Here is a 27,599-nt window from a genome sequence, read left to right as displayed (position 1 = left end):
AAGAATGTTGAATATCGGCCCCCACTCTCTTCTGGCTTGTAGAGTTTCTGCTGAGAGATCAGCTGTTAGTCTGATGGGCTTCCCTTTGTGGGTAACCCAACCTTTCTCTCTGGCTGCCCTTAACATTTTTTCCTTCATTTCAACTTTGGTGAATCTGACAATTATATGTCTTGGAGTTGCTCTTCTCGAGGAGTATCTTTGTGGCGTTCTCTGTATTTCCTGAATCTGAATGCTGGCCTGCCTTGCTAGATTGGGGATGTTCTCCTGGATAATATCTTGCAGAGTGTTTTCCAACTTGGTTCCATTCTCCCCATCATTTTCAGGTACACCAATCAGATGTAGGTTTGGTCTTTTCACATAGTCCCAAATTTCTTGGAGGCTTTGTTCATTTCTTTTTATTCTTTTTTCTCTAAACTTCCCTTCTCGCTTCATTTCATTCATTTCATCTTCCATCAGCGATACCCTTTCTTCTAGTTGATCGCATCTGCTACTGAGGCTTCTGCAATCTTCGCGTAGTTCTTGAAACTTGGCTTTCAGCTCCATCAGCTCCTTGAAGCCCTTCTCTCCATTGGTTATTCTAGTTATCCATTCTTCTAATTTTTTTTCAAAGTTTTTAACTTCTTTGCTATTGTTTTGAATTTCCTCTCGTAGCTCAGAGTAGTTTGATCATCTGAAGCCTTCTTCTCTCAACTCGTCAAAGTCATCCTCCATCCAGCTTTGTTCCGTTGCTGGTGAGGAACTGCGTTCCTTTGGAGGAGGAGAGGTGCTCTGTTTTTTAGAGTTTCCAGTTTTTTTGCTCTGTTTTTTCCCCATCTTTGTGGTTTTATCTACTTTTTGTCTTTGATGATGGTGATGTACAGACGGGTTTTTGGTGTGGATGTCCTTTCTGTTTGTTAGTTTTCCTTCTACCAGACAGGACCCTCAGCTGCAGGTCTGTTGGAGTTTGCTAGAGGTCCACTCCAGACCCTGTTTGGCTGGGTGTCAGCAGCGGTGGCTGCAGAACAGCGGATTTTCGTGAGACCACAAATTCAGCTGTCTGATAGTTCCTCTGAAAGTTTTGTCTCAGAGGAGTACGTGGCTGAATGAGATGTCAGTCTGTCCCTACTGGGGGGTGCCTCCCAGTTAGGCTGCTCAGGGGTGAGGGACCCACTTTAGGAGGCAGTCTGTCCGTTCTCAGATCTCCAGCTGCGTGCTGGGAGAATCACTACTCTCTTCAAAGCAGTCAGTCAGACAGGGACATTTAAGTCTGTGGAGGTTCTTGCTGAGTTTTTGTTTGTCTGTGCCCTGCCCCCAGAGGTGGAGCCTACAGAGGCAGGCAGGCCTCCTTGAGCTGTGGTGGGCTCCACCCAGTTCGAGCTTCCTGGCTGCTTTGTTTACCTAAGCAAGCCTGGGCAATGGCGGGCGCCCCTCCCCCAGCCTCGTTGCCGCCTTGCAGCTTGATCTCAGACTGCTGTGCTAGCAATCAGCAAGACTCTGTGGGCATAGGACCCTCCGAGCCAGGTGCGGGACACAATCTCCTAGTGTGCTGTTTTCCAGGCCCGTTGGAAAAGCGCAGTATTAGGATGGGACTGACCCGATATTCCAGGTGCCGTCTGTTTCCCCTTTCTTTGACTAGGAAAGGGAACTCCCTGACCCCTTGCACTTCCCGAGTGAGGCAATGCCTCGCCCTGCTTCGGCTCGCGCACAGTGCGCTTCACTGACTGTCCTGCACCCACTGTTAGGCACTCCCTAGTGAGATGAAACCGGTACCTCAAGCAGAAATGCAGAAATCACCCGTCTTCTGTGTCGCTGGGGCTGGGAGCTGGAGACTGGAGCTGTTCCTATTCGGCCATCTTGGCTCCACCCCATGACCTTTTTTTAAATTGTCTCTTTATTGTTTTTTACTTTAAGTCTATTTTATCTGATATAACCATAGCTGCTTCTGCCCATGGCATAGCTATTCTTGGAATATTTTTTTCTATGCCTTTACTTTCATTCTATATGTGCCTTTACAGATGAGATGAGTTTCTTATAGGCAGCATATAGGTGGGTTATGTTTTTTTTTTTTTAATCAACTGTTTTGCATTTTTATTTCTTTCTCTCTCTCTTTTTTTTTCTTTTTTTTTGAGACAGGATTTCACCCTGTCACAGAGGCTGGAGTGTAGTGGCATAATCACAGTTCACTGCAGCCTAAACCTCCTGGGCTCAGGTGATCCTCCCAACTCAGCCTCCTGAGTAGCTAGGACTGTAGGCACTCGCCACCATGCCTGGCTAATTTTTGTATATTTTGTAGAGACGTGGTTTTGCCATGTAGCCCAGGCTGGTCTGGAACTCCAGGGCTCAAATGATCTGCCCACCTTGGCCTCCCAAGGTGCTGGGATTATAGGCATGAGCCACCATGTCCAGCCTATTTTCTTTTTAATATTGGTCAAGTGCAGTAGTGAGAAGTGGGGAAAACATTTTGATTTTTTTTAAAACGTGCATTAAAATATTCCTGGAGGGTCACACGCCCAGAGAGAGCATGAGAGCTCCATGCCCCTTCCCCTCTACCAAAATTAAAAAAAAAGTGTACATATTATTATCATGGTGACTGAGTTTTTTGGCATTCAATTAAGTTTTGTGCCTGAGGCTGGGTGTGATGGCTCATGCCTCTAATCCTAGTACTTTGAGAGGCCAAGGTGAGAGGATCACTTGAGCCCAGGAGTTTGAGGCTATAGTGAGCTATGATTGCACCACTGCAGTCCATCCTGGGTGACAGAGCAAAACCCTGTCTCCCCCGCGACCCAAAAAAATTATGCTGGAGGCAATTACCCTGTATGAGTCCCAGCCCAGCCAGCAGGTAGTAGGTGCTAATAAATGCTTATAGAAGGAATGCTTACCATATGTAAAATCTAGCATTGCTGTCCCATAATGCAAGCAGCATTTGTTGCTAGAGCTGCATGACAAAGCTCCACAGACTGGGTATTTTAAACCTCAGACATTTATTTTCTCACAGTTTTGGGTCTTGGAAGTCCAAAATTAAGGTGGTAGGGTTGGTTTCTTCTGAGACCTCTCTTCTTAGCATATGGGATTAGGGTCCACCCTGATGACCTCATTTTAATCTAATTACCTCTTTAAAAATCCTATCTCCAAATACAGTCACATTCTGAGGCACAAGGAGTGAGGATTGCAATATATGCATTTTTTGGAAAGACAATTCGGTTTTTAACTAGAGTAAACTCTTAAGTATTGATTACCATATACCAGGTACTGTATATTAGTTGCTTTCTTTATATTAATTTTGTGTGTGTGTGTGTGTGACAGAGTCTTGCTCTGTCCCCCAGGCTGGAGTGCTGTGGCAAAATCATAGCTCACTACAGCCTTGAACTCCTGGGCTCAAGCAATGATCCCACCTCAGCCCACAGGCATGTGCCATCACACCAGGCTAATTTACTTTTATCTTTTGTAGAGATGGGGGCAGGTATCACTAGGTTACCCAGGCTGGTCTTGAACTCCTAGGCTCAAGCAATCCTCCTGCTTTGACCTCCCAAATTGCTGTGATTACAGGTGTGAGCTACCATGTCTGACCTATTTATATTAATTTCCTTAAGTCTCACAAGAGCCCCATAAAATAGGTTCTGTTATGATTCAGCAAATTGCATGCAGCATCTGTGGCTTAGAGAGGTTAAGCAACTTGCCCAGGGTAACACAGCCAGAGAGGGCAGAAACAAAATGTAAACTCAGTAGGTCTGGCTTCTTTTACCCAAATCTGAAAGATCGGGTCATGTTTTTTTTTGATCCATTTACCCAGTGTATACTTTGAAGTGGAGAGCTTAATTCATTCACATTCAAGGTTATTATTGATAGGTGGGGGCTTATTCTCATCATTTTATTAATTAATTTCTGGTTGTTTTATGTGTCCTTCGTTCCTTTGTTTCTCCCTTATTATTTATTATAGTTGTTTGGTGGTTTCTGTAGTAGTAACATTTGAATCTTTACTTTAGTCTTAACTCTGCAATTAAATATATTAACTGCTCTCCATAAGTCCTTTTTTTTTTTTTTTTTTTTGAGACAAGAGTCTCACTCTATCGCCCAAGCTGGAGTGCAGTGGGGCAATCTTGGCTCACTGCAATCTTCACCTCCCAGGTTGAAGCGATTCTCCTGCCTCAGTCTCCCAAGTAGCTGGAATTGCAGGTGTGCACCACCACGCCCAGCTAACTTTTGTATTTTTAGTAGAGGTGGGTTTTCGCCATGTTGGCCAAGCTGGTCTCAAACTCCTGGCTTCAAGTGATACACCCAACTCGGCCTCCCAAAGTGTTGGGATTACAGGTGTGAGCCACTGTGCCTGTCCTCTCCATAAGTCTTATCCTGAAGTTTTCCCCGCTCTCTTTTGGTTTGGTTGAAGCTCATCTTTTAGTAGATTTCTTGGGAGGGGCTCAAGAGTAAAGTGTTATCTGGAATGCCTGTTTCATGTATTTTTTAAAATAACCTTGATACTTGAATGCTGTTACTTTGTTGGATAAAAATAGACTTGGTTGGATAAAAATCCTTGGCTTGACCTTTCTTGCCTTGAACTTTATAAAAATACAGCTCTGCAGTTGCATTGCTTTGTATGTTGCCCTTGAGAAATATGATGCCAGTCTTATTTCTTATCTTCATAGATAATTTGGTCATTTGCCTGTAGGCAAGATGTCTTTATAAAGCCTAATAATTTTACTAGGACATATCTTGGAGTTGATCATTATGAGCCAGTTTTTCTAGACACATGGTGAGTCCTATCCACGTATAGATTTTTCTCTTATTACTTAAATTTTTCTTGGAGTATAACTTTAAACATTAGTTTTTCCTCCATTGTTTCGTTTTACTTCTTCGAGGATTTTTCATTTTCCTGCCTTCCAATTCAACCATTTTTTCTCTGACTCTTTATCCTTCTTTCTCTATCTCATTATCATTCTCTTCACTGGTTCATATCTTCTTCAATGCCCCTTATAAAGTTTTTATTTGAATCGATGCTACCTTGGGCACTTTGTAATTTAGTATTTATTTCTGGGATGGTTTGTCTTTTTTAAAAATTTCTTTCCTGAATTGATCAAAACTTATTTCATTTTTTCTTTCTTCTCTTTGGTCAACTTCTGTTTTAATTGTTGAATAAATAAATGAATTGTTAATTGTAGGCTTAAAAACATCTCCAAATGCTTGTTTGAAGATACTTAATTCAGTTTGAAATCTTATGTTGTAATTTACTTCTGTTTTGTGGTTATTTGGGAGGAAGAATTTTTGTCATCTGAAGATTTCTCCCCATTTTCTTCTTATAATAGCTTTTAATGGAGTTGGTCAGATTTTCCGTATTTCTTGGCCATGGTCATTTCTTTGCCATAGTTTAAGTGTACTCTCTTCTTTCAGTGTATTGAAGTAGTTTTTTTAAATGGATGAAGTTGTAATTGATGGGAGGTAAGAGGAAAGTAGGGGCATAACCTATTGTTGTCTTCAGTTTTTCTGGTATGCTTAATTTGTCCCTCTTACATCCTTCTTTCTCTTCCCTGCCATGTATGCAGGGATACCTCTTCTTCTGACGCCTTCACCCCAGAAGCAGTGCTCATCATGATGAGCTACTTCTGGTCCTTCTCTTTCAGGTCCCTTCTCTATGGCCATTGTTGTGGACTACTAACTCCTAGACCTGTGGTCAGAATTTTTGTGCTCAATGTTGAACTTTCTCTTTCTCAGGATGATTTTGTCTGTGCTTCCTTTTGTGTTCCCTACACCTCTCTGTTCTTTTCCAGCATCTCTTAAGATTTCTCTTTCCTTGCTTTCTGTCCCTATAGTGTGTATGTGCATGTGCACATATATATGTGTGTGTGTGTGTATGTGTGTATGTATATATATATTTGATTGAGTAGAGATTCAGACTCAAGGTATCTCCTATACTAGGGCGAACTGGAATTCTCCTTATAAGCTTTTCAAGATATCCTACTAAATATTCAATCTCTTAACAAACTGAAGAACTATGTACTTTTCTTTCATGATTCCCTTAATTTTATATTTGTGTACATTTTTATTTCTCTACTGACTTCTTATTGAGGATAGGGATGAGTTTCTTAATCATATTAATACCCCACTACTGAGGAGACCTGATACTTACTAGAGATTCATACAATAATTATTGAATTGATGTTTCACCTAGTTATGTTTTTCTTTCTCTTCTTAAATCTTAATTTATTTACATTGTAGATGCTGAGAAAAACTCTTAAAGGGCCTGATAGTGAAGAACTGGAAATAACACAGGAGACACCAAATTTGGTGCCACTTGGGGATGTGGTATGTATGAGTAACCCTCAAAAACCTGTATAAGTTATTTATTATTTGATAATCAAACAGTATATGCAGAAAATGGTCCTCTCTGATGACATATTTATGAATTTTTCATTTTTATGAGTCAGGAAAACATTGTAATAATCACTGAAATTATAGAAAACATCCTGATTCACAGAAATAATATCTTCTATGTTAGGGATTCCCAAATCTAGTTACATCAGAATTACCTGAGATGCTTTTTATAAAACATTAACTTGAGGCTCCACCTAAGATCTGCTAACTTAGAATCTCTAGGAGAGGAGCCTGGGAATCAATAATTTTACTGAGCTCTTAAAGTGATTTTATTTATTGCTAGATCATGCTAAAGTTTGAAAATTGATCCTGCACCCCTTCCCCATCCAAAAAACCTCCTAGAAACAAAAGCAAACACCCCCCCACTTTTCTCTCTCTCTCACACACACACACACACACACCACAGAGGGAGGACCCAGTATCTAGGCTGAGAACCAGAAAAATCTGTCACACTGTTTTCAAAGTACAGAACAAGACATGAGAATCTACATGCATATAGAACTGTCAAATATCATGACATTCATTTACAGTTATTTTTATTTTCTGAACACTATTAGAATGGTAACTGGGTATGAAATAAGAATTTTTCTTGTCCCTCTACCTCCTATCATATACAATGTTTAATATTTCTGTTATTTTTACTTGGTTTTAAATACTAAACATGGCTAAATATATTTGGCTAATTCTCATATTAGGATTCAGATGTTCCTGCATTTATTTTGTATTTGATTTTGTGGTTAAGCACATGATGCAATTTTCTTTAACATTTAGAAAAACTTGGTGCAAGAGCATGAATATTTTACAGTCCCTGGCATGTTATAGCCAATGAAACATTGCTGAATGAATTAAGTGGTCTTAGGATACTGGATAAAAGAGTTTGTCTGAAATAAGGCACGTTTCTTAATTTTATATGTAGGGTGCTATATTTTATCAGTTCTCACCTAATATCAAATAAAAACAATTTAAAGAGTGATGATCAGATTTATGTTAATAATGAATTGTTCTTTGGCTTTGTATTCTTGTTCCTTTTAGGTTTACTTTGAATGTGGCCTGCCCATTTTTCTTCTGTATTTCTGCTTTCTGATGATTTCTATTAACTAGATATTTTTCATGAGAAACAATATTTAGAATGAGAAAAACCAACAACGTGGAGTTTTACTTTTTAAAAATAGAGTTCAGTGTAAAGTTAAAGAACAGTTAACTTTTTAAATGCATTCACTGTCTGTATTTTTGTTTTGATTGTTGTAGGTTGGCTGCCTGGGCATTCATATAAAGAACTGCAGACATTTTACGCCTAAGAGTATCCTTTCTTTTGATTTAAGAATCATAGTAATTATATCTCACTGTTTCAGTTATCCATTGCTGCATTACAAACCATTCCAAAACTTAGTGGCTTAACACATTGACCATTTTATCATCAATCACTACTGTTCATTCACTAGTTGCTTCTTCTGCTTCATGATATAAAAGCTTAGGCTATCGTTGTCTGACAGCTCAAAAGGGCTGGAATATCTGAAGTGGCCCATTTACATGTCTGGTTGCTTTAGTGGGGATGCATGGAAAGCTAGACTTAGCAGGGATGCTGAAATGGTTGGATCTCTCTCTCTCTTTCCCTGAGTCCTATCATGTTTTATCCGCGTTTATTAATTTTAATTTAAAAATATATCACAGTAATATATTATTTATCTTGATTACTAGTTGTTGGTGTCCCCTTAAATTTTGTGCTCTAGGTGAGTGCCTTTTTGGCTTACTAGTCCCAACCCTAGTCACGTTCCATTACATTTTATTGGTTAATGTAATCATAGAGCCAGCCCAGATTTAGTGGCAGGGGAAATAAAGTGGACTTTTTGATGTGGAAGTAACAAAAGCTTTTCAGCCATATGTAATCACCGCAATCACCATATAAATGAAAGGAAAAATATATATCTTCTTGTATGATATTGCTAATTTATTTGTAAGTAATGTGTGCTTCCTTTAAACATTTTTAAAAGGATTTAATTTATATTGGTGCTTTTAAATAAGCTGAGTGCTTATTTTTAGATTTATCACAGCATAAAACCAGCCTCATTATGGAGATTTGATGTTTCTTTTTTATATAGAGAGAATTTTGAAAAATAATTCTGTATAAAGAGATTTTTGAAGATAGTTAAATCATGAAACAAAATTGTTTTATTCTGTAGCATTCTATGAAAGATACAATACAGACCAATATAGTATAAATGAACTATATTCTTTTTTTTTTTTTGAGCTTTCTTTTTTTTTTTTTTTTTGAGACAGAGTCTCGCTGTCGCCCAGGCTGGAGTGCAGTGGCACGATCTTGGCTCACTGCAGGCTCCGCCCCCTGGGGTTCACACCATTCTCCTGCCTCAGCCTCCCGAGTAGCTGGGACTACAGGCGCCCGCCATCTCGCCTGGCTAATTTTTTGTATTTTTAGTAGAGACGGGGTTTCACTGTGTTAGCCAGGATGGTCTCGATCTCATGACCTCGTGATCCGCCTGCCTCGGCCTCCCAAAGTGCTGGGATTACAGGCGTGAGCCACCGCGCCCGGCCTATAAATGAACTATATTCTTAAGTGAATTAGGGTAGAACACTTTTTGTCTCAAAATTAAAAATAAGCTAATCTGATATATTTTTAAATATTTTGAATTTCTGCGTAATTATCCTTAGGAAAAATTTCAACTATATATTGCATATATTTAGTCACCTTGAAATTAATACATAGAAAAACTTGCAAAGGAATTTTGTTGGAAATGTGAAGTTAAAAATATAAGGGATGTAAGGAAGAATCAACCTTCTTTTACTTATATTGTGTCCACCAGTGATGGGCAAAAATACTATTTTAGAATACTTTTTTCTATTGTTTAATGCTACATGATTGATTCTTAGGTTTTGGTCTGAATCGTTTAATGTATTAATTTTATAATGTATTATTGTTCAATTACAACAAAATTTATTTCCTGAATATCATTCTATTTTCAGTCAGTTTACAACATTGTGCTAATTTATTCATTCGCATCTCTATAAACAAAGCTGCGAAATGTACAAAAATGTGTAGCTTGCTATCAAAAAACAATGAGAAGAGCACTGTAATTAAGTTCAATGAAGTGAAGTATTTTTCTGTACAGGTAATGTTAGTATCTCTTCTAGATATTAGAATGGCTCTTTATAGTTCCAAATATTCTACCCTAATTCTGTCTTTTTATAAAAATGAGTAGAAAAGAAACAAAAGCAGTGAGTGCCTTTTTATTTGGTATCTTACAGTATTCTATTTCTATACAATGGGCTATAGTGGTGTTTTAAAAAAAGAACAATTTTACTGCGAAATGCATAATCTTAGTAGATGTCTTTCCTGACATGTTACTGTCTGTGGTTTCCAGTATTCATTATGCATGTACTAATCTCTATCTTGCTCTTCTCTTCCCATCTACTGTCTTCCGCCTTAGAGTTTTTCCCATCTCCTTTCCCATTCCTTTTCTTTCATCCTGTGTTCCCCTTTGTCTCTAATTATTTTTGCATGGATTAACTTAGTCTTTATTACAACCCAGACACACACACACACACACACACACACACACACACACAATCATCCTTATTTTACGGATGAAGAAACTGAGGCACTCTGTGGTTAAGGACCTTTCTTAAGGTCATAGAGCTGGTAAGTGGTAAGTGGTTGAGCTGGGAATGTGGGCAGTCTGGTTTCAGACCAGACTTCATTAAACTGCCTCACACACCAGCACTTACTATGTTTCTGTTTACAGTTAGGCTTATTAGAATCTTAAATGTATCTTAAAACTTTTTTAAAAATGGCTGGGCACAGTGTCTCACGCCTGTAATCCCAGCACTTTGGGAGGCTGAGGTGGGCAGATTACTTGATGTCAGGAGTTTGAGACCAGCCTGACCAACATGGTGAAATCCTGTCTCTAATAAAAATACAAAAATTAGCCGGGCATGGTGGTGCACACCAGTAATCCCAGCTATTTGGGAGGCTGAGGCAGGAGAATCACTTGAACCCAGGAGGTGGAGGTTGCAGTGAGTTGAGATCATGCCACCGCACTCCAGCCTGGGCAACAAAGCTGGACTCTGTCTCAAAAAAAAAAAAAAAAAAAAAAGAATGACACTATTCCATACAGCTGCAGGATTCATTGATTTGTCCAATTATTTATTACATTAGTTGAATTTTAGGGAAATCCTAAAGCCTTTTCTCCTCTATGCTCCATATTATTTTTCGGACTTTATCTGATTAAGTGTTGAGTAGTGAAGACAGTTTTTAGTTTTTTTAAATTATACTTTAAGTTCTAGGGTACATGTGCACAATGTGCAGGTTTGTTACATGGGTATACATGTGCCATGTTGGTTTGCCGCACCTGTCAACTCATCATTTACATTAGGTATTTCTCCTAATGCTATCCCTTCCCTAGCCCCCCATCCCCCTACAGGCCCTGTGTGATGTTCCCCACCCTGTGTCCATGTATTCTCATTGTTCAATTCCCACCTATGAGTGAGAACATGTGGTGTTTGGTTTTCTGTCCTTGTGATAGTGTTTGCTAAGAATGATGGTTTCCAGCTTCATCCATGTCCCTGCAAAGGACACGAACTCATCCTTTTTTATGGCTGCATAGTATTCCATGGTGTATATGTGCCACATTTTCTTAATCCAGTCTATCATTGATGGACATTTGGGTTGGTTCCAAGTCTTTGCTATTGTGAATAGTGCCGCAATAAACATACGTGTGCATGTGTCTTTATAGTAGCATGATTTATAATCCTCTGGGTATATACCCAGTAATGGGATCACTGGGTTAAATGGCATTTCTAGTTCTAGAACCTTGAGGAATCGCCACACTGTGAAGACAGTTTTTTAAGCATAGGTTTTTTTGTTGTTGTTGTTCATTTGTTTGTTTGTTTTAAGCAACGAAAAAACAAGGAATAGTTTTGCTGGAGACAATACATACTGTTTGTTTTACTCTGCAAATAGTTTTCCTAAGCTTCATTGGCAAATTCTCAAGAATTTGGGGGATATATGTCCATTTAAATAAAATTTGAAACATTAATACTTGAAAATAATGTAAAGTATATAGTAAGGTGTTTATCTTCATTAGCATAATCAAAATCTGTTTCCTGTATTTATTTAAATAGGTACTGTTAGTTCGAGCACATTAAAAGGACAGTTTTAATGGAAGTCTAATAGAAAGTTTGAGAACGACTTAATAATTACACAGAAAATTGGACAAGCAAACAAAGAAACATAAAAAAGCAAGACACATGTTAACTACAGGGAAATTAAAAATGATACAGGAAAGGAAATATAATTATTGTAATATATTGTTAAATTCTGAATGACAGTTATACATATAAACTAATATAAACACTAACTCTAACAAAAATGTATGTTATAGAATATATTGGAGGAATGGCAAGAAGTATGAAAACTGTCAGGGGAGAATTGAGAGATAATATTTTTCTTCCACAATATGCAGTTAGTAGTTAGTATTTCAAACTAAAAAAAATCAATGAATAATATAAGCATGTTACTTAGAAACATGAAGGCAAAACTTAGAGAAATTTATTTAGAGGTCGAAAAGGCAGCTTCTGAGGAATGGAAATTAGGGGGTGGGTGGGGTGGAATTCTAAAATTACACACAGGATTTAACTTACAGAATTATGACTGTATGAAAACGTGGAGAGGTACTGTCATTGAAAAAAGAATTTGTTATATTCTCTGAGAGTAGGGGACATGACACACCACTGAGGGCCACAGGGGAAGTATCAGAATGGTCAGGAGGCAGAGGATAGGAGTGAGGGGAGAGTCTAGGCCTTTTGGGGGTTGCTGAGGGAAAGGCAAGGCAGGAAACCAGTTTAGGATTGGCTAGTTTGAATAATTTCAGGGGTTTTTGGGTTATAGAAATGGTCTTCTAGTTTTCTAATACCTGGCCCTGGGATAATTTAGGGCAAGAGAAATGTGTGTGAGAATTAGATTAGGAGGTGGTTGGCTGGGCATGGTGGCTCATGCCTATAATCCCAGCACTTTGGGAGGCCGAGGAGAGCGGATCACTTAAGGTCAGGAGTTCGAGACCAGTCTGGCTAACATGGTGAAACCCGTCTCTATTAAGAATACCAAAGTTAGCTGGGTGTAGTGGCACATGCCTGTAATCCCAGCTACCTGGGAGGTTGAGGCAAGAGAATCGCTTGAACCCGAGAGACAGAGTTTGCAGTGAGCCAAGATGGCACTACTGCACTCCAGCCTAGGCAACAGAGTGAGACAAAAAAAAAAAAAAAAAAAAAAAAAAAGTGGGTGGAGCTATATATAGCCTTGGGATTGGTTAGTTTGCAAATAAAAGATGTGCTCTCTGCTAAGCCTTTGCTGTCTCTAGCAGTCTAACCCTGGGAGTGGAAGTCTCTCCCTCAACAAGCTTTTTAAGATGCCAGAACATCATAACTTACAGAAGCTTTTTTTTTTTTTTTTTTCCTTAAAAACAAAACAAAATGTGATTGACTGAGCATAGTGGCTCACTCCTATAATCCCAGGATTTTGGGAGGCCAAAGCAGGAGGAATGCTTGAGGCCTGGAGTTCAAAACTGGCCTGGTCAACATAGCAAGACCCCATCTCTACAAAAGAAATATTAAAAAATTAACTGGGTGTGGTGGCATGTAGCTGTAGTGCCAGCTACTCCGGAGGCTGAGGCAGAGGATGGCTTGCACCCAGTAGTTTGAGGCTTCAGTGAGCCATGATCCTATCACTGCACTCCAGCTTGAGTGACAGAGTGAGACCCTGTCTCAAAAATATCAAACCTAAACAAACAACAAGAACAACAAAAAACCATGATTAATACAGGCAGGAGTAAGAAAAAAGTTGTTTCTTTGTTTTAACCATTGTACTATATAATTAGGATAAAATAAAATTACATTGCATATGCTTTAGGACTTTAATTTGCTAAAATGTACAACATAGATCTAGGTTAAAATTTTTGAAATCCATACAAACTAACAACTGAAAACACATAGGAAGTGGATTTAACTTAGTTTAATTGTTCCAGAAAGCTGCTGGGAAAGTGATATAAAAACTCAGACTGAAGAATGAGTAGTAGTGGATTTCTGGTTCTGGCCATGCTAGAATAGCTGGTATTGGATTCACTCGTCTGCTCTGAACAGCTATGAAACAGAAAAATACATGAAGGAACTATATCCTGGCATTGGACAATGGAAAGTGGAGGGAGGCACTTCTAAAGAGAAGGGAAGCACAAGCGGTGAGCTCCACATTTACAGCAGCTTTTTATCTGGCAGTGATTCCCGCACAGCGGAGTGAAACCCAAGCAGAGAATGGCAGTCTTGGTGCGCGGAGGAAGCAGACGCTGAGCAGAGGGAGAAGAGAAAGCAGAGATGGCAATTTAGGGCTCCTATGGGGGCTGGAATTTGTTGAGCAGGGTTCTAAAGAAAAAGGAATAGCAGATAAAGAGCCCAGAAATCTATGTAGGTATTCTCCTCAGGTTCTTGGCTGAAAATAAGTTGTGTGTGTACAGGGTAAGCCTCCAGGAGAAACTACAGAGAACAGACGCTGGAGGGCTGAGAGCTGACTAGAAAATTCAGAAGTCCAAATTCAGAGTTATTGGAGTCTGAGCAAAAGCAGAGAGTTCTCATTAAACAGTCCCAGAATTCAGCTGAGATCCCAGAAAGGCCAAGTTTTAAGAGCAAGGACCATGTTCTACAGAAACTGAAATAGACCCATCCTCTAACGAAGCCTCTGTAGGACGAACATAATCTGCCAGGAATTGCCTTCCAAAAAAGAACTGAACACTTTTTAGAGGAAGATATTTTAAAAATCCAGTCTTTGTCATTTATAATGTCCATTCATACAATAAAAAATTACCACTTATGGAGGGATAAAAGCAGTCAATAGAAGTAAGCCCACAGATGACCCAGATGTTCAAATTAGAGACAAGAACTTTAAAATAACTGTCATAAACATATCAACGTGGAAACGGTGTACAAAAGGTGGACAAAATGGGAATTTTGAAGACAGTGAAAATGGAAGAGAACCAAATAAAAATTCTAGATCTAAAAAATACAGTATTTGAAATGGATAATTCATTGAAGGACTTAAAAGCATTCTGGAAACAGTAAGAGAAAGGATCTGTCAACAGTAAGAGAAAGATTGGTCAATCAAAATCATTCAAATTGAAGCTCAGAGGAAAAAAAGAATGGAAAAATGTGAGAAACTGGTGGGATACTGTCACTCAATTTATAACATATAGTTGAGTCCCAGAGGAAGAGAAGAGGAAATATATTTTTTTAACTTTTAAGTTCTGGGGTACATGTACAGGCCTGGTACATAGGTAAACTTGTGTCATGGGGGTTTGTTGTACAGATTATTTCATCACCAGGTATTAAGCCTAGTACTCAGTTATTTTTCTCATCCTCTGCCTCCTCCTATCTTCCACCCTCTGATAGGCCCCACTGTGTGTTGTTCCCCTCTATGTGTCCATGTGTTCTAATCATTTAGCTCCCACTTGTAAGTGAGAACATGTAGTATTTGTTTTTCTGTTCCTGTGCTAGTTTGCTAAGGATAATGACCTCCAGCTCCATCCATGCCCCTGGAAAGGATATGATCTCATTCTTTTTATGGCTGCATAGTATTCCATGGTGTATATGTACTACATTTTCTTTATCCAGTCTATCACTGATGGGCGTTCAGGTTGATTCCATGTCTTTGCCCTTGTGAATGGTGCTGCAAGGAGCATATGCCTGCATGTGTTTTTATAATAGAACAATTCATATTCTTTTGGGTATATACCCAGTGATGGGATTGCTGTGTCAAATGGTATTTTTGTTTTTATGTCTTTGAGGAATCACCACACTGTCTTCCACCATGGTTGAACTTATTTACACTCCTGCCAACAGTGTATAAGCATTCGTTTTTCTCTGCAACCTCGTCAGCATCTGTTATTTTTTTTCTGAGTTTTTAGTTATAGCCATTCTGACTGGTGTGAGATGGTATCTCATTGTGGTTTTGATTTGCATTTCTCTAATGATCAATGATGTTGAGCTTTTTTTCACATGATTGTTGGCCACACATGTGTCTTCTTTTGAAAAGTATCTGTTTATGTCCTTTGTCCACTTTTTAATGGGGTTGTTTTTTCTTGTAAATTTGTTTAAGTTCCTTATAGATGCTGGCTATTAGACCTTTGTTAGATGCATAGTTTGCAAAAATTTTCCCCATTCTGTAGGTTGTCTGTTTACTCTGTTGATTGTTTTGCTGTGCGGAACCTCTTTAGTTTAATTAGATTCCATTTGTCAATTTTTGCTTTTGTTGAGATTGCTTTTCGTGTCTTCATGATGAAATCTTTGTCCCTGCCTATGTCCTGAAGCGTATTGCTTAGGTTGTCTTCCTGGGTTTTTATATTATAGTTTTGGGTTTTACATTTAAAGATTTAATCCATCTTGAGTGAATTTTTGTATATGGTATAAGGAAGAGGTCCAGTTTCAATCTTCTGCATATGGCTCGCCAGTTATCCCAGCACCATTTATTGAATAGGGAATCCTTTCCCTATTGCTTTTTTTTTGTCAGGCTTGTCAAAGATCAGATAGTTGTAGGTGTGTGGTCTTATTTCTGGGTTCTCTGTTCTGTTCCTTTGGTTTATGTGTCTGTTTTTGTGCCAGTACCATGCTGTTTTGGTTACGTAGCCCTGTAGTATAATTTGAAGTTGGATAGTGTGATGCCTCTAGCTTTGTTATTTTTGCTTAGGATTGCTTTGGTTATTTGGGCTCTTTTTTGGTTCCATATGAATTTTAAAGTAGTTTTCTCTAGTTCTTTGAAGTATCTCAATGGTGGTTTAATAAGAATAGCATTGAATCTATAAATTTATTTGGGCAGTAATGGCCATTTTAATGATATTGATTCTTTCTATGCATGAGCAAGGAATGTTTTACCATTTGTTTGTGTCATCTCTGACTTCTTTGAGCAGTGGTTTGTAGTTCTCCTTGTAGAGATCTTTCACCTCTCTAGTTAGCTGTACTCCTAGGTATTTTATTCTTTTTATAGCAATTGTGAATGGGAGTTCATTCCTGATTCAGTTCTTGGCTTGTTGTTGGTGTATAGGAATGCTAGTGATTTTTGCACATTGATTTTGTATCCTAGGACTTTGCTGAAGTTGTTTATCAGTTTTAGAAGCTTTTGGGCTGAGACTGTGGGGTTTTCTAGATGTAGGATTATGTCATCTGCAAACGGATAGTTTGACTTCCTCTGTTCCTATTGGGATGCCTTTTATTTCTTTCACTTGCCTGATTGCCCTGGCCAGGATTTCCAATCCTATGTTGACTAGGAGTGGTGAGAGAGGGCATCCTTGTCTTGTGCCAGTTTTTAAGGGGAATAGGGAATTGGTTTGGATTTACATCCATTGTTTTTGAAGCACATCAGCTGAATTAAGTTGAGGTTTGTTAAAAAAAAAAAATTAGGGAACCATTGCCCATTCAGTGTGATGTTGGCTGTGGGTTTCAAATAGGTATTGAAGGACCATACCTCATAATAATAATATCTTTGTTATTATTCTGAGGTATGGTCCTTCAATACCTAGTTTATTGAGAGTGTTTGACATGAATGGTATTGAATTTTATTCAATAGCTGCATTGTCTGCATCTATTGGGATAATCATGTGGGTTTTGTCTTTAGTTCTGTTTATGTGATTGATCACATTTATTGATTTGTATATGTCGAACCAACCTTGCATCCCAAGGATAAAGCTTACTTGACAGTGGTGGGCAAGCTTTTTGATCCGCTGCTAAATTCAGTTTGCCAGTATTTTGTTGAGGATTTTTGCATCAATGTTCATCAAGGATATTGGCCTAAAGTTTTCTTTTTTGTTGAATCTCTGCCAAGTTTTCATCAGGATGATGCTGGCCTCATAGAATGAGTTAGGGAGGCGTACCTTCTCCTCAATTTTGGGGAACAGTTTCAGTAGGAATGGTACCAGCTCTTCTTTGTACATCTGGTAGAATTCAGCTATGAATTCATCTGGTCTTGGGCTTTTTCTGGTTGGTAGGCTATTTATTATTGCTTCAATTTCAGAGCTTGTTATTGGTCTATTCAGGGATTCAGTTTCTTCCTGGTTCAGTCTTGAGAGGGTATATGTGACCATGAATTTATCCATTTCTTGAAGATTTTCTAGTTTATTTGCGTAGTAGTGTTCATAATATTCTCTAATGGTTGTTTGTATTTCTGTGGCGTCAGTGGCAATATCCCCCTTGTCATTTCTGATTGTCTTTATTTGAATCCAGACGAGGAAATATTTAAAGAACTAATGACCTAAGTCTTCCCCAAATTGATTAAAAATCCATCCAGAGATTCAAGAAACTCAGTGAACCTTAAGTGAGTAAGTACAGAAATGATCACACATATATACATCTCATTCAAACTGCTGAAAATGAAAGACAATGAGAAAATCTTAAAGGCAGCCAGAGGGAGGAAAAACACATTACATTCAGATGCACAGCAATAAGAATATCAACTGACTTTCCATCAGAAACAATGTAAATCAGAGGACAAGAGAATGCCAGCTTTAGAATGCTGGGAAGCGGGGAAAGTTCAGCCTAGATTTCTATATTCAGTGAGAATATACTTCAAAAAGATGGTGAAAGACAAAAGCTGAGAGAATTTGTATCTAGAAGACCTGCATTGTAATAAATATCAAAGAAAGCTTCAGGTTGGGGACAAATGATCCCAGATAGAAGCCCAGATACACAGGAAGGAAGAGCACTAGAAATGTAAATGAGGGGGTAAAAATACAAGACTATTAAAACATTTATCCAAAAGACAATTGAGTTTTATTATTTAAAAACACAATAATGTCAATGAATGATAGGAATTGTAGCATATGTAGAAGTGCAATACATTGCCAGAATAGCACAGAGAATGAGGAGGTGTAAATAGAATTATACTATTGGACATGGTGGTTTAATTTTAATTCAAGATACATTGTGATATGTGAAAGATCCATATTATAATCCCTAGAGCAACCACTAAAAGTGAAACAAAATTGTATTAGGAAGGAAGAAAGGAGAAAGAGTGGGAGGAGCCAGGGAGAAGGGGGGAAGGAGGGAGGAAGATGAGTGTGGAAACTAAATTAGCATTAAATTTGCGAACTTAGAAAATGACAGTAAAACTTTAGGAAATCAAGAGGAAGAAATTAATAACAAAAGAAATAAATGAGTTATTTACAACAGTATAGATGTTAAAGAAATGTAACAATACAAAAGCTAATTAGTAAGAAAAGTAACACAGTAGGCACAATTCTGGTCTCATTAAGAAAATTATGCAGAATTTGGAATATAGGTATAAATATGAAGGCAGTTAAAAACTGTAAGAGAATACCATATATAACTCTATGCTAAAAATTTGAAAATATCAATGAAATAGAATATTATATTAGAAAAATATAAATTACATTATGTTTTAGCTCTCTTTTGTAAACTGAATATAGATTTAAAATATCCAGTCTGACAGTCTTTGTATTTTATCTACATCTGTTAGTGTAGTAGTTAATATATGTAATGTTAATGTATGTAACATTACTGTAGCATCTGTTACATTTTATATAATTATAATATGTTTGAGTTTAAATCTGTTACCTTCTTTTGTGCTTTCTATTTATCCCAATTGAACCATGGATTATTTTTTTCTTCTTTCCTCTTTTGTCTTCTTTTCTTCATCTCTGGGATTGAGTACAGTTGATGCTTGGACAACACAGGCACTGAGGCACTGACCCCCCTCTGCAATCAAAACTGACTTCCCCAGTCAGTAGACTACTAATAGTCTACTGTTGACTAGAATTTTTACCAATAGCATAAACAGTTGATCAACACATATTTTGTGTGTTATGTATTATGTACTGTATTCTTACAATAACACAACTAGAGAAAAGAAAACGTTAAAAAAATCATAGGGAAGAGAAAGCATATTTACTGTTCATTAAGTGGAAGAGGATCATCATAAAGGTCTTCATTCTTGTCGTTTTCACATTGAGCAGGCTGAGAAAGAAGAGAGGTTGGTCTTGCTGTCTCAAGGATGGCAGAGGAGGAAGTGGTGGAGGAGGCAGAAGGAGAGGCAGGAGAGGCAGGCACATTGGGTCTTTTATTGAAAAACCATGTATAAGTGGACGCATGCAGCTCAAACCATGTTGTTCAAGGGTCAACTGTATTTTACAATTTCATTCCATTTTTCTTCTTTCTTGTTTCGGAGATTATACACTACTCTTTTTAAAAATGGCAATCATAGAAATTATATATGCTTATCAAATCCAATGTTTAACAATACCCTCATCCTTCATCCTTCTCCTGAGAAGAGCAAGGATCTTAGAAACTTTAATTCCATTTATCACCCTCAACTAATACGTTATTATTGTCTCTTTTTTTGTATTTTTAATTCCCCTGAGTTGTAATTTGTATTTATTTAATATAGTTTATAGTTGTTTAGTTTACCTACATATTTGCCACTTCAACTTTTCTTACAGCTCAGATCATCTGCCTGGGGTCAGTTACCTTCTGTCAGAACTATTTATTTAAAATTATTTTTCCTATGAGAGTTAGTCGGTGACATAGTTATTTTGTTTGCTTGGTCTTTTTTTTTTTTTTCTTGCTCTGTAGGGAATTTTTTTTTTTAATACTTTAAGTTCTGGGATACATGTGCAGAATGTGCAGGTTTGTTACATAGGTATACAAATGCCATAGTGGTTTGCTGCACCCGTCATACTGTCATCTACATTAGGTATTTCTCCTAAGGCTATCCCTCCCTTATCCCCCTACCCCTCGACAGGCCCCAGTGTGTGATGTTCCCCTCCCTTGTGTCCATGTGTTCTCATTGTTCAACTCCCACTTATGAGTGGGAACATGCGGTGTTTGGTTTTCTGTTCTTTTGTTAGTTTGCAGGTCTTTATGTCATTCTCATTTTTGAATGAAATTTTTTTTGAGTATAGAATTGTAAATTTGCAGTTATTTTCTGAAGTATTTCACTATCTCTTAGCTTCCATATTTGTTGAAGAGAAGTCACTTGTCAGTCTGTCACCTTTGAAAATAATGTAGCTTCCTCTTTCTGTGTGTGTTATATATTTTTTTCTTCTAATTTCGCTCTGATGTGTTTGTATTTGGGTTTCTGTATATTATGTTGGGATTTATTGGCTGCTTAACCTGGATTGTTGATGTTCATTAGTTATGAAAAATTATTAGCTAATATTTCTTTCTTTCTTTTTTTTTTTTTTTTGAGACAGTCTTGCTCTGTCACCCAGGCTGGAGTGCAGTGGCACGATCTTGGCTCACTGCAACCTCTGCCTCCCGGGTTCAAGCGATTCTCCTGCCTCAGTCTCCTGAGTAGCTGGGATTACAGGCACGTGACACCATGCCCGGCTAAATTTTGTATTTTTAGTAAAGATGGGGGTGTCACCATGTTGGTCAGGCTGGTCTCGAACTCCTGACCTTGTGATTCACCCACCTCGGCCTCCCAAAGTGCTGGGATTACAGGCATGAGCCACCATGCCTGGCTAGCTAATATTTCTTAAAATAGTGCTTCTGTGCTCCATTTTCTTAATCCTTTATTTCCTTTCCTTGGACTCTGGTTAACTTACGTTAGGTATTCTTACACTATCTTCCATGTCTTTTAACCTATAAAAAATATTTTTCATTACTTTGTCTCTCTGCCCTGCATTCCAAGTAATTCTTCTGATCTTTATTTTATTTTATTATTATTAGTTTTATTGAGACAGGGTCTCCCTCTGTCACCCACACTGGAGTGCAGTGGCGTGATCACGGCTCACTGCAGCCTCAACCTTCTGAGCTCAAGTGATCCTCCTATCTCAGCCTCCTGAATAGCTGGGACTAAAGACATGCACTACCATGCCTGGCTACTTTTTGTATTTTTTTGTAGAGATGGGATTTTGCCATGTTGCCGAGGCTAGTATCAAACTCCTGAGCTGAAGCAATTCACCTGCCTTGGCCTCCCAGAGTGCTGGGATTCCTTAATTCTAGTTCATTAATTCTCCAAAGCTGCATCAGATTTGTAGTTGAGTTGATATAGTGTTTTTATTCAATTGTTTTAGTTTTCATTTCTACAAGTTGTTCCTTGTTTAGGTTTGTTAAATCATTTTTAAAGTTTCCTGTGCCAGGAGTATATTTTCAGTTTGGTTTTTGTTCCTTTAAGGATAGTAAACATAGCTCTTAAAAATTCCCATATTTAAGGGTTTTTGGGGGTCTATTTTTGCTCTTCTCATTTGTGGCACTTTGTTTCCATGCTGACTGAGTTATTTTTGACTGTTAACTGCTCATTTTCCTTGGAAAATTATTTGTGGAACTTCTTTGAGGTCTAGGATGAAAGTAGTAGCTCTACGCAAGATTTGTGTTTCTTCTAAGGCAACTGAGCCCACTACCAGTTTGGGACCATTTTCAACTAAATTCCACTTGAGATATTTTTTAAAATTTAAGTTGTCCTGTTTATTTGTTTATGTTATGACAAAATGTACATAATATAATGTTTACCATGTAAGTCATTTTAAGTATCTGGCTCGAAATTTTTTATAAGATTCAGTGACTGTGACTTTAGGCTGCAATTTCACTGAACCAGTTTTTGTTTATAGCTTATTAGGGACCCCACACTCCATTCTACTCAGCAGTACAACTTTCCTTGCAGCCTTCTATAGATGTGATGGGAGAAGGGGTTCTCCATTCACTGAAGCCATAGCCCTTTGGGTTCTCAGCTTTCTGGGAGGATGGTTGGGGAAGGACCCTCTGTTAAATGTATCATGTCTTGCCTTCTCTCTTCTTTGCCTTTCAAGACCATACAAACTGCAGTTTTAGGTCACCAGATTGGGAAGTGCCCTGAGGGCAAATGTAACTTCAGGGTCTAGTTTACTTCTCTGAATGTCTGCCAATACTTGGAGTTTTATATGATTACTTCTCACCATTTTATTAACCCTGTTTTGCTTTTAAAATGGTATTTTAAATATTTTATTGAGCATTCGTAGTTTTCTACTGTTTCCGATAATCAAGATGCCAAATTGTTGAAAAATGGAGCCTGCCCTCTTAACTAGTCTGCTGGCACACAGGGCTTGCATTCCTTTTATCTCATTTCTTGGGGGAAGACAGTCTTTTTTTATTATTAGTTTTACTGAGACAAGATCTCAATAAACATAACTTTAGGAAGGCTGGTATTGGCTCTGATGTCAACCATCAGGAGAGACACTGTAGGAAGGCACCTAGACTCTTAAGAGTGGGGAGGCATGACTTTTTTTCTAACTAGCAATAGAGTGTACAGATATTAAAGGTTATATAATAATGGTACTGTGCTCCAGAGCTCAGGGTTGGGAGAGAATTTCAAGTTCAGGCAATGGTATATATTTTATCAAAAAGTTAAAGAACAGAGACTGAAAAGGGTATTAGATATTTTTTAGTGTTGGATATTTGGATAACCTGTATTTGGATTATCTGGATTATTTGGATTTCATATTGGGTAGTTGATTACCTTTGATAGTGTAGTTTCAATAGGGTATTGAGGGTGAACTTTTGTGTAGAGTTAAAAAGAGAATGTAGGGAATGGGTGTTTCCAAAAGACGATAATTGACATTAGATATAAGCAAGATCTTCATTTTGTTGGTATTAGTATATATGTGACTGTGAGGTTGAAAGTTGTAAAGCTAATGACATACAAAAATGAATCACTAGGTATGCAAATAATGTAATAGTATATTGGATGTATGTGTTCAGAAATATTTAGGCTCAAATTTAATGCTTCTTTTTTTATATATTTTGATATTGAGGTTCCCAGACGTTATGATGATGAGCGGAATAATATTTTATTGGAACTCATACAATATGACAATAGAGAAAAACGTGCTTTCTTGTTAGGGAGTGTTCAGATACATCTTTATGAAGTAATTCAGGTATGTATAAAACGATTTTTTTTTCACCTTGGTATCACGTTGCCAGTTGGTTGTCCAGTTTGTTGTTGTGATTTATTATACTTGATGGGCTTTTTTTGTTTATTATCTGCCTTCAAATTCATGTGCTTAAGAAATAAAGTCTCTCTTTGCCTATATATTTTTTCAAAGAGTTGGCTTATAATAGCATAATGTTTTTTGTTTTTTTTTTTGTGACGGAGTCTCGCTCTGTCACCCAGGCTGGAGTGCAGTGGCGCAATCTCAGCTCACTGCAAGCTCCGCCTCCCAGGTTCACGCCATTCTCCTGCCTCAGCCTCTCCGAGTAGCTGGGACTACAGGCGCCCACCACCACGCCCGGCTAATTTTTTGTATTTTTTAGTAGAGACGGGGTTTCACCGTGGTCTCGATCTCCTGACCTGCCCGCCTCGGCCTCCCAAAGTGCTGGGATTACAAGCGTGAGCCACCGTGCCTGGCCAGCATAATGTTTTTAAAAATTTATTTTCCAGCTTGTAATCCCAGCACTTTGGGAGGCCGAGGCGGGCAGATCAACTGAGGTCGGGAGTTGGAGATCAGCTTGACCAACCTGGAGAAACCCCATCGCTACTAAAAATACAAAATTAGCCGGGCATGATGGCTTATGCCTGTAATCCCAGCTACTTGGGAGGCTGAGGCAGGAGAATTGCTCGAACCTGGGAGGCGGAGGTTGCGGTGAGCCGAGATCGCGCCATAGCACTCCAGCCTGGGCAACAAAAGCAATACTCCATCTCAAAAAAATATATATATACCGGAATATATATATTTTATATATATATATAATATATATGTATATATATTATTTCATATATATATGTATATATATATATGAAATTAAGTAACCAAAAAACCCACACGTAGACTTTTAGGTTGTATCACTAACTAACTTTCTGGAAAATAAATTTTCTTGACTCACTGCAACCTCCGCCTCCCTGGCTCAAGGGATTCTCCTGCCTCAGCCTCTCCACTATCTGGGACTACAGGTACATGCCACTACACCTGACTACTTTTTGTATTTTTAGTAGAGACAGGGTTTTGCTGTGTTGCCCAGGCTGGTCTCGTACTCCTGAGCTCAAATAATCTGCTCACCTCAGCCTCCCAAAGTGTTGGGATTACAGGCCTGAGCCACTGTGCTTGGCTATTTAAATTTGCAAATAAAAGTTGCATATATTTATCGTGACAGAATGATGTTTTGAAATATGTATACATTGTAGAATGGCTAAATAGAGTAAAACATGTTTTATTAATTTCTGAAATGTCTTAAGACATGACTGAAGCTGCGAACTCTGTCTCTTAGTTGGCAATACAAGTTTTGGTTTAGTTCTTTCATCCTTAGCTGGGCTGCTTACAGACTTCCTTGTGCATGTGTCTTTTAGAGGTTAGCCAAAGATTTGGGCAGAGTTTATATACAGATTTTATGGTTGCTTCTCTCTTGTTTTCTCCTTTCTAGGAGTCCTTTTCACTTTCCAGCAGCTCATTTTGTGGTTGTGTTGAACTCAGAGTCAAGAACTTATTGATTGGTGAATAAGTATAAACAATCTAAAGTATTTTCAGGAATATTTTTTGTTACATACAGCAAGGAAGTCTTCAAAAACTAATGGGGTTATGTCAACAGCCAGATTGCAGGGACTCTTATTGGCCAACTTCAGAATAACTTGAACATAGATTATTGCAACATTCTGAATAAAGGAAAATTCGTGACTCCTTGGTGACCTTCAAAAAAGAGAAGAAAAGAGGTGGCATAAGAAGAAAAAGGAAAATTTTAAAACAAGAGAATACCAGTTTATGAATGTGGAAGTAATGAAAGAATTACAAATTATTGTTTTTGCAACTCTTTATAATGAATAATGATTAATTCAGTCAATATTTAGCAATGGCACTAAAAACCATTAGGTAAAAGGTTATCGGGAAGCAAGATATTTGCATGGTGCCATAGTAACAGTGCAGGGGAAATGTTCCTCTACAATAGAGAGATGTGGTAGTTGCCACTTTAATCAAGAGCTCGAATTTAGCATAATGAATTGTGGATAACTTAACATCATGTACTTCCTGTAGTGATACAATGTGAAGTATACAGTATTATCTATGACTTATCATCATCAAAAATGTTTAACCTGGCTGGGTGCGGTGGCTCAGGCCTGTAATCCTAGCACTTTGGGAGACTAAGGTGGGAGAGTTGTTGAGGCCAGGAGTTGGAGACCAGTCTGGCAACATAGCAAGACCCTGTCTCTACACACATAGAATTAGCTGGGTGTGGTGGCATGTGCCTGTAGTCCAAGTGACTTGGGAGGTTGAGGCAGAAGGATCGATTGAGCCCAGGAGTTCGAGACTGCAGTGAGCTATGATCGTGCTACTGCACTCCCTGTCTCAAAAAAAAAAAGAAAGAAAGAAGTTTAACCCAAATCTAATCAAGCTGAGTGTAGAAGTAACTTCAAGTTTACGGGAATTTAGTGAGTAGGGAAAAAGTTAAACAGTACCTTAAGATAAGTACAGAAATGGGACATACCAGTGTAGATTCTTTAAATAGCTGTGGTCATTAAAAAAAAAAACAAAAAAAAAAACGCACCAAAGATGGAAGGAACTGTTCTAGATTTAAAGAGATACAACAAATTTAACTGAATACAGATTCGAAAAAGTTATAAAAGACTCTTGGGAGCCAGGCATGGTGGTTCACACCTGTAATTCCAGGACTTTGGGAGGCTGAGGGAGGTGGATTGCTTGAGCCCAGGAGTTTGAGACCAGTCTGGGGAACATGGTGAAACCCTTTCTCTAAAAACAAAACAAAACAAAAAAACAAAACAAAAACAAAACCCACAAAGAAACACCCACAAAAAATTAGCCAGGCATGGTGACACCTGCCTGCAGTCCCAGCTACATCGGGGGCTGAGGCAGGAGAATTACCTGAGCCCAGTGAGGTCGAGGCTGCAGTGAGCCAAGGTTACACCACTGCACCCCAGCCTGGGCAACAGAGTGAGACCCTGTCTCAAAAAATAAAACATAAACATAAATAAAAGACATTCTTGGGACAATTAGGAAAATTTAATAAATATTTACTGAATATTAGAAAAAATTCTAGAATTGTTAATTTTCTTGGGTATAATACTGATATTGTGGATATATATGTATGAATATTCTTATTTTTACAGTATCCAAGGTAAACATTGGGAGTGAAGAGTAATGATGATTGCAACTTATAAATAGATCAGCAAACATATATCTGTACACACATAGAGATTTTAAAAAATGGCATACTGTTAAATCAGATAAATTTCTAATACATAGAAAGAGATGAAGAAGGATAAATATATGGAGTAATGAATAAGTGTAAGCAACCAGAGATTCTCAAAAATATTTTGGGAGAAGATCTTTGGAAATGACTAAAGTTTCTTTGACTGTATGGCAATTTAGGCATCAAAAAATGTGACATTACTTATTAGTTAATTTTTGTTGAAGAAAATGTAGAAACTTAGATACTTAGACTAGAAGCATATATGCAAACTTTTCAATATTTATTTTTATAAGATCATGAATAATATGCTAATATTTTAAAATACAAAGGTAAATTTTTTAAAATTCAGAAATCACTCATCATTCCACAATTCTAATATAACATTTCATTGTTCAGAGTTTCTTTCCAATTCTTTCCTATAAACATAAACAGAAAAATAGAAAATATGAAAAGACCCAAATGCATATTCTGGAACTGAAAAGTAAAATATCTGAAATTAAAAATTTGCTGAATGGGCTCAACAGCAGAATGGAGGTGCTAGAGGAAAGACTATTGTTTTCTCATTACTTTCTTTAAAATTTATGTGACTATTTAAAGTAAAAATTATAACATGATCTGTGCGGTTTATAATATTTGGAGAGGTAATGCATATGACAACTATAGCATATAGCATAGGGAGAAGATGAGGTCTAAAGGACTTTTAAAATGCAAAGTTTTTGCATTTTCTCTGTTTTATTATAATAAAAATAGAGTTCAAGTCTTTATGTTGCTGCTTGATGCCATCTTCTGTCTCCTCCCTTTCCCTCAAGAAAAAATGATTATCCAAAACTTTGTATTTATTATTCCCTTATTTTTCATAGCTTTCTACTTATGTATGATTATAGAAATATTATTTTATATTTCTAAATATAGTATGTTTCTAATATTAATACACTTAGCTAGTGCTAATTTTTTGCTGCTGCATACAATTCCATATGAGTGTATTCCTCTGTTTGCCTATAAATTAATTTTTTAGCTGATTATTTATTTTTAATTGATAAATTCTGTATATATTTATGGAGTACAATGTGATGTTTCGATCTATG

The 27,599-nt window shown here is 37.6% G+C and overlaps 1 protein-coding gene across 12 annotated transcripts in view; it reads left to right on the top strand.

Moving 5' to 3' along the window:
* C2CD6 (C2 calcium dependent domain containing 6) overlaps positions 1-27,599 on the top strand; it is a 206,729-nt gene that overhangs the window by 10,612 nt on the left and 168,518 nt on the right. For 11 of the 12 annotated variants that reach the window (XM_063644879.1, XM_055290205.2, XM_055290201.1 and 8 more), the window contains exons 2-5: positions 6,187-6,273; positions 7,591-7,642; positions 9,322-9,467; positions 23,133-23,255. In XM_063644879.1, coding sequence (XP_063500949.1) covers positions 6,187-6,273; positions 7,591-7,642; positions 9,322-9,467; positions 23,133-23,255 — 408 coding nt within the window. Of the gene's footprint in view, positions 1-6,186; positions 6,274-7,590; positions 7,643-9,321; positions 9,468-13,592; positions 14,548-23,132; positions 23,256-27,599 lie in introns of those variants that run through there. The other variant, XM_055290202.2, reaches the window with a different exon arrangement.

Source organism: Symphalangus syndactylus, chromosome 8 (assembly GCF_028878055.3).
Source record: "Symphalangus syndactylus isolate Jambi chromosome 8, NHGRI_mSymSyn1-v2.1_pri, whole genome shotgun sequence".
Taxonomy (NCBI): Eukaryota; Metazoa; Chordata; class Mammalia; order Primates; family Hylobatidae; genus Symphalangus; species Symphalangus syndactylus.
The sequence above is the reverse complement of the archived record's forward strand: the minus strand, read 5'-3'. Positions and strand labels throughout refer to the sequence as shown.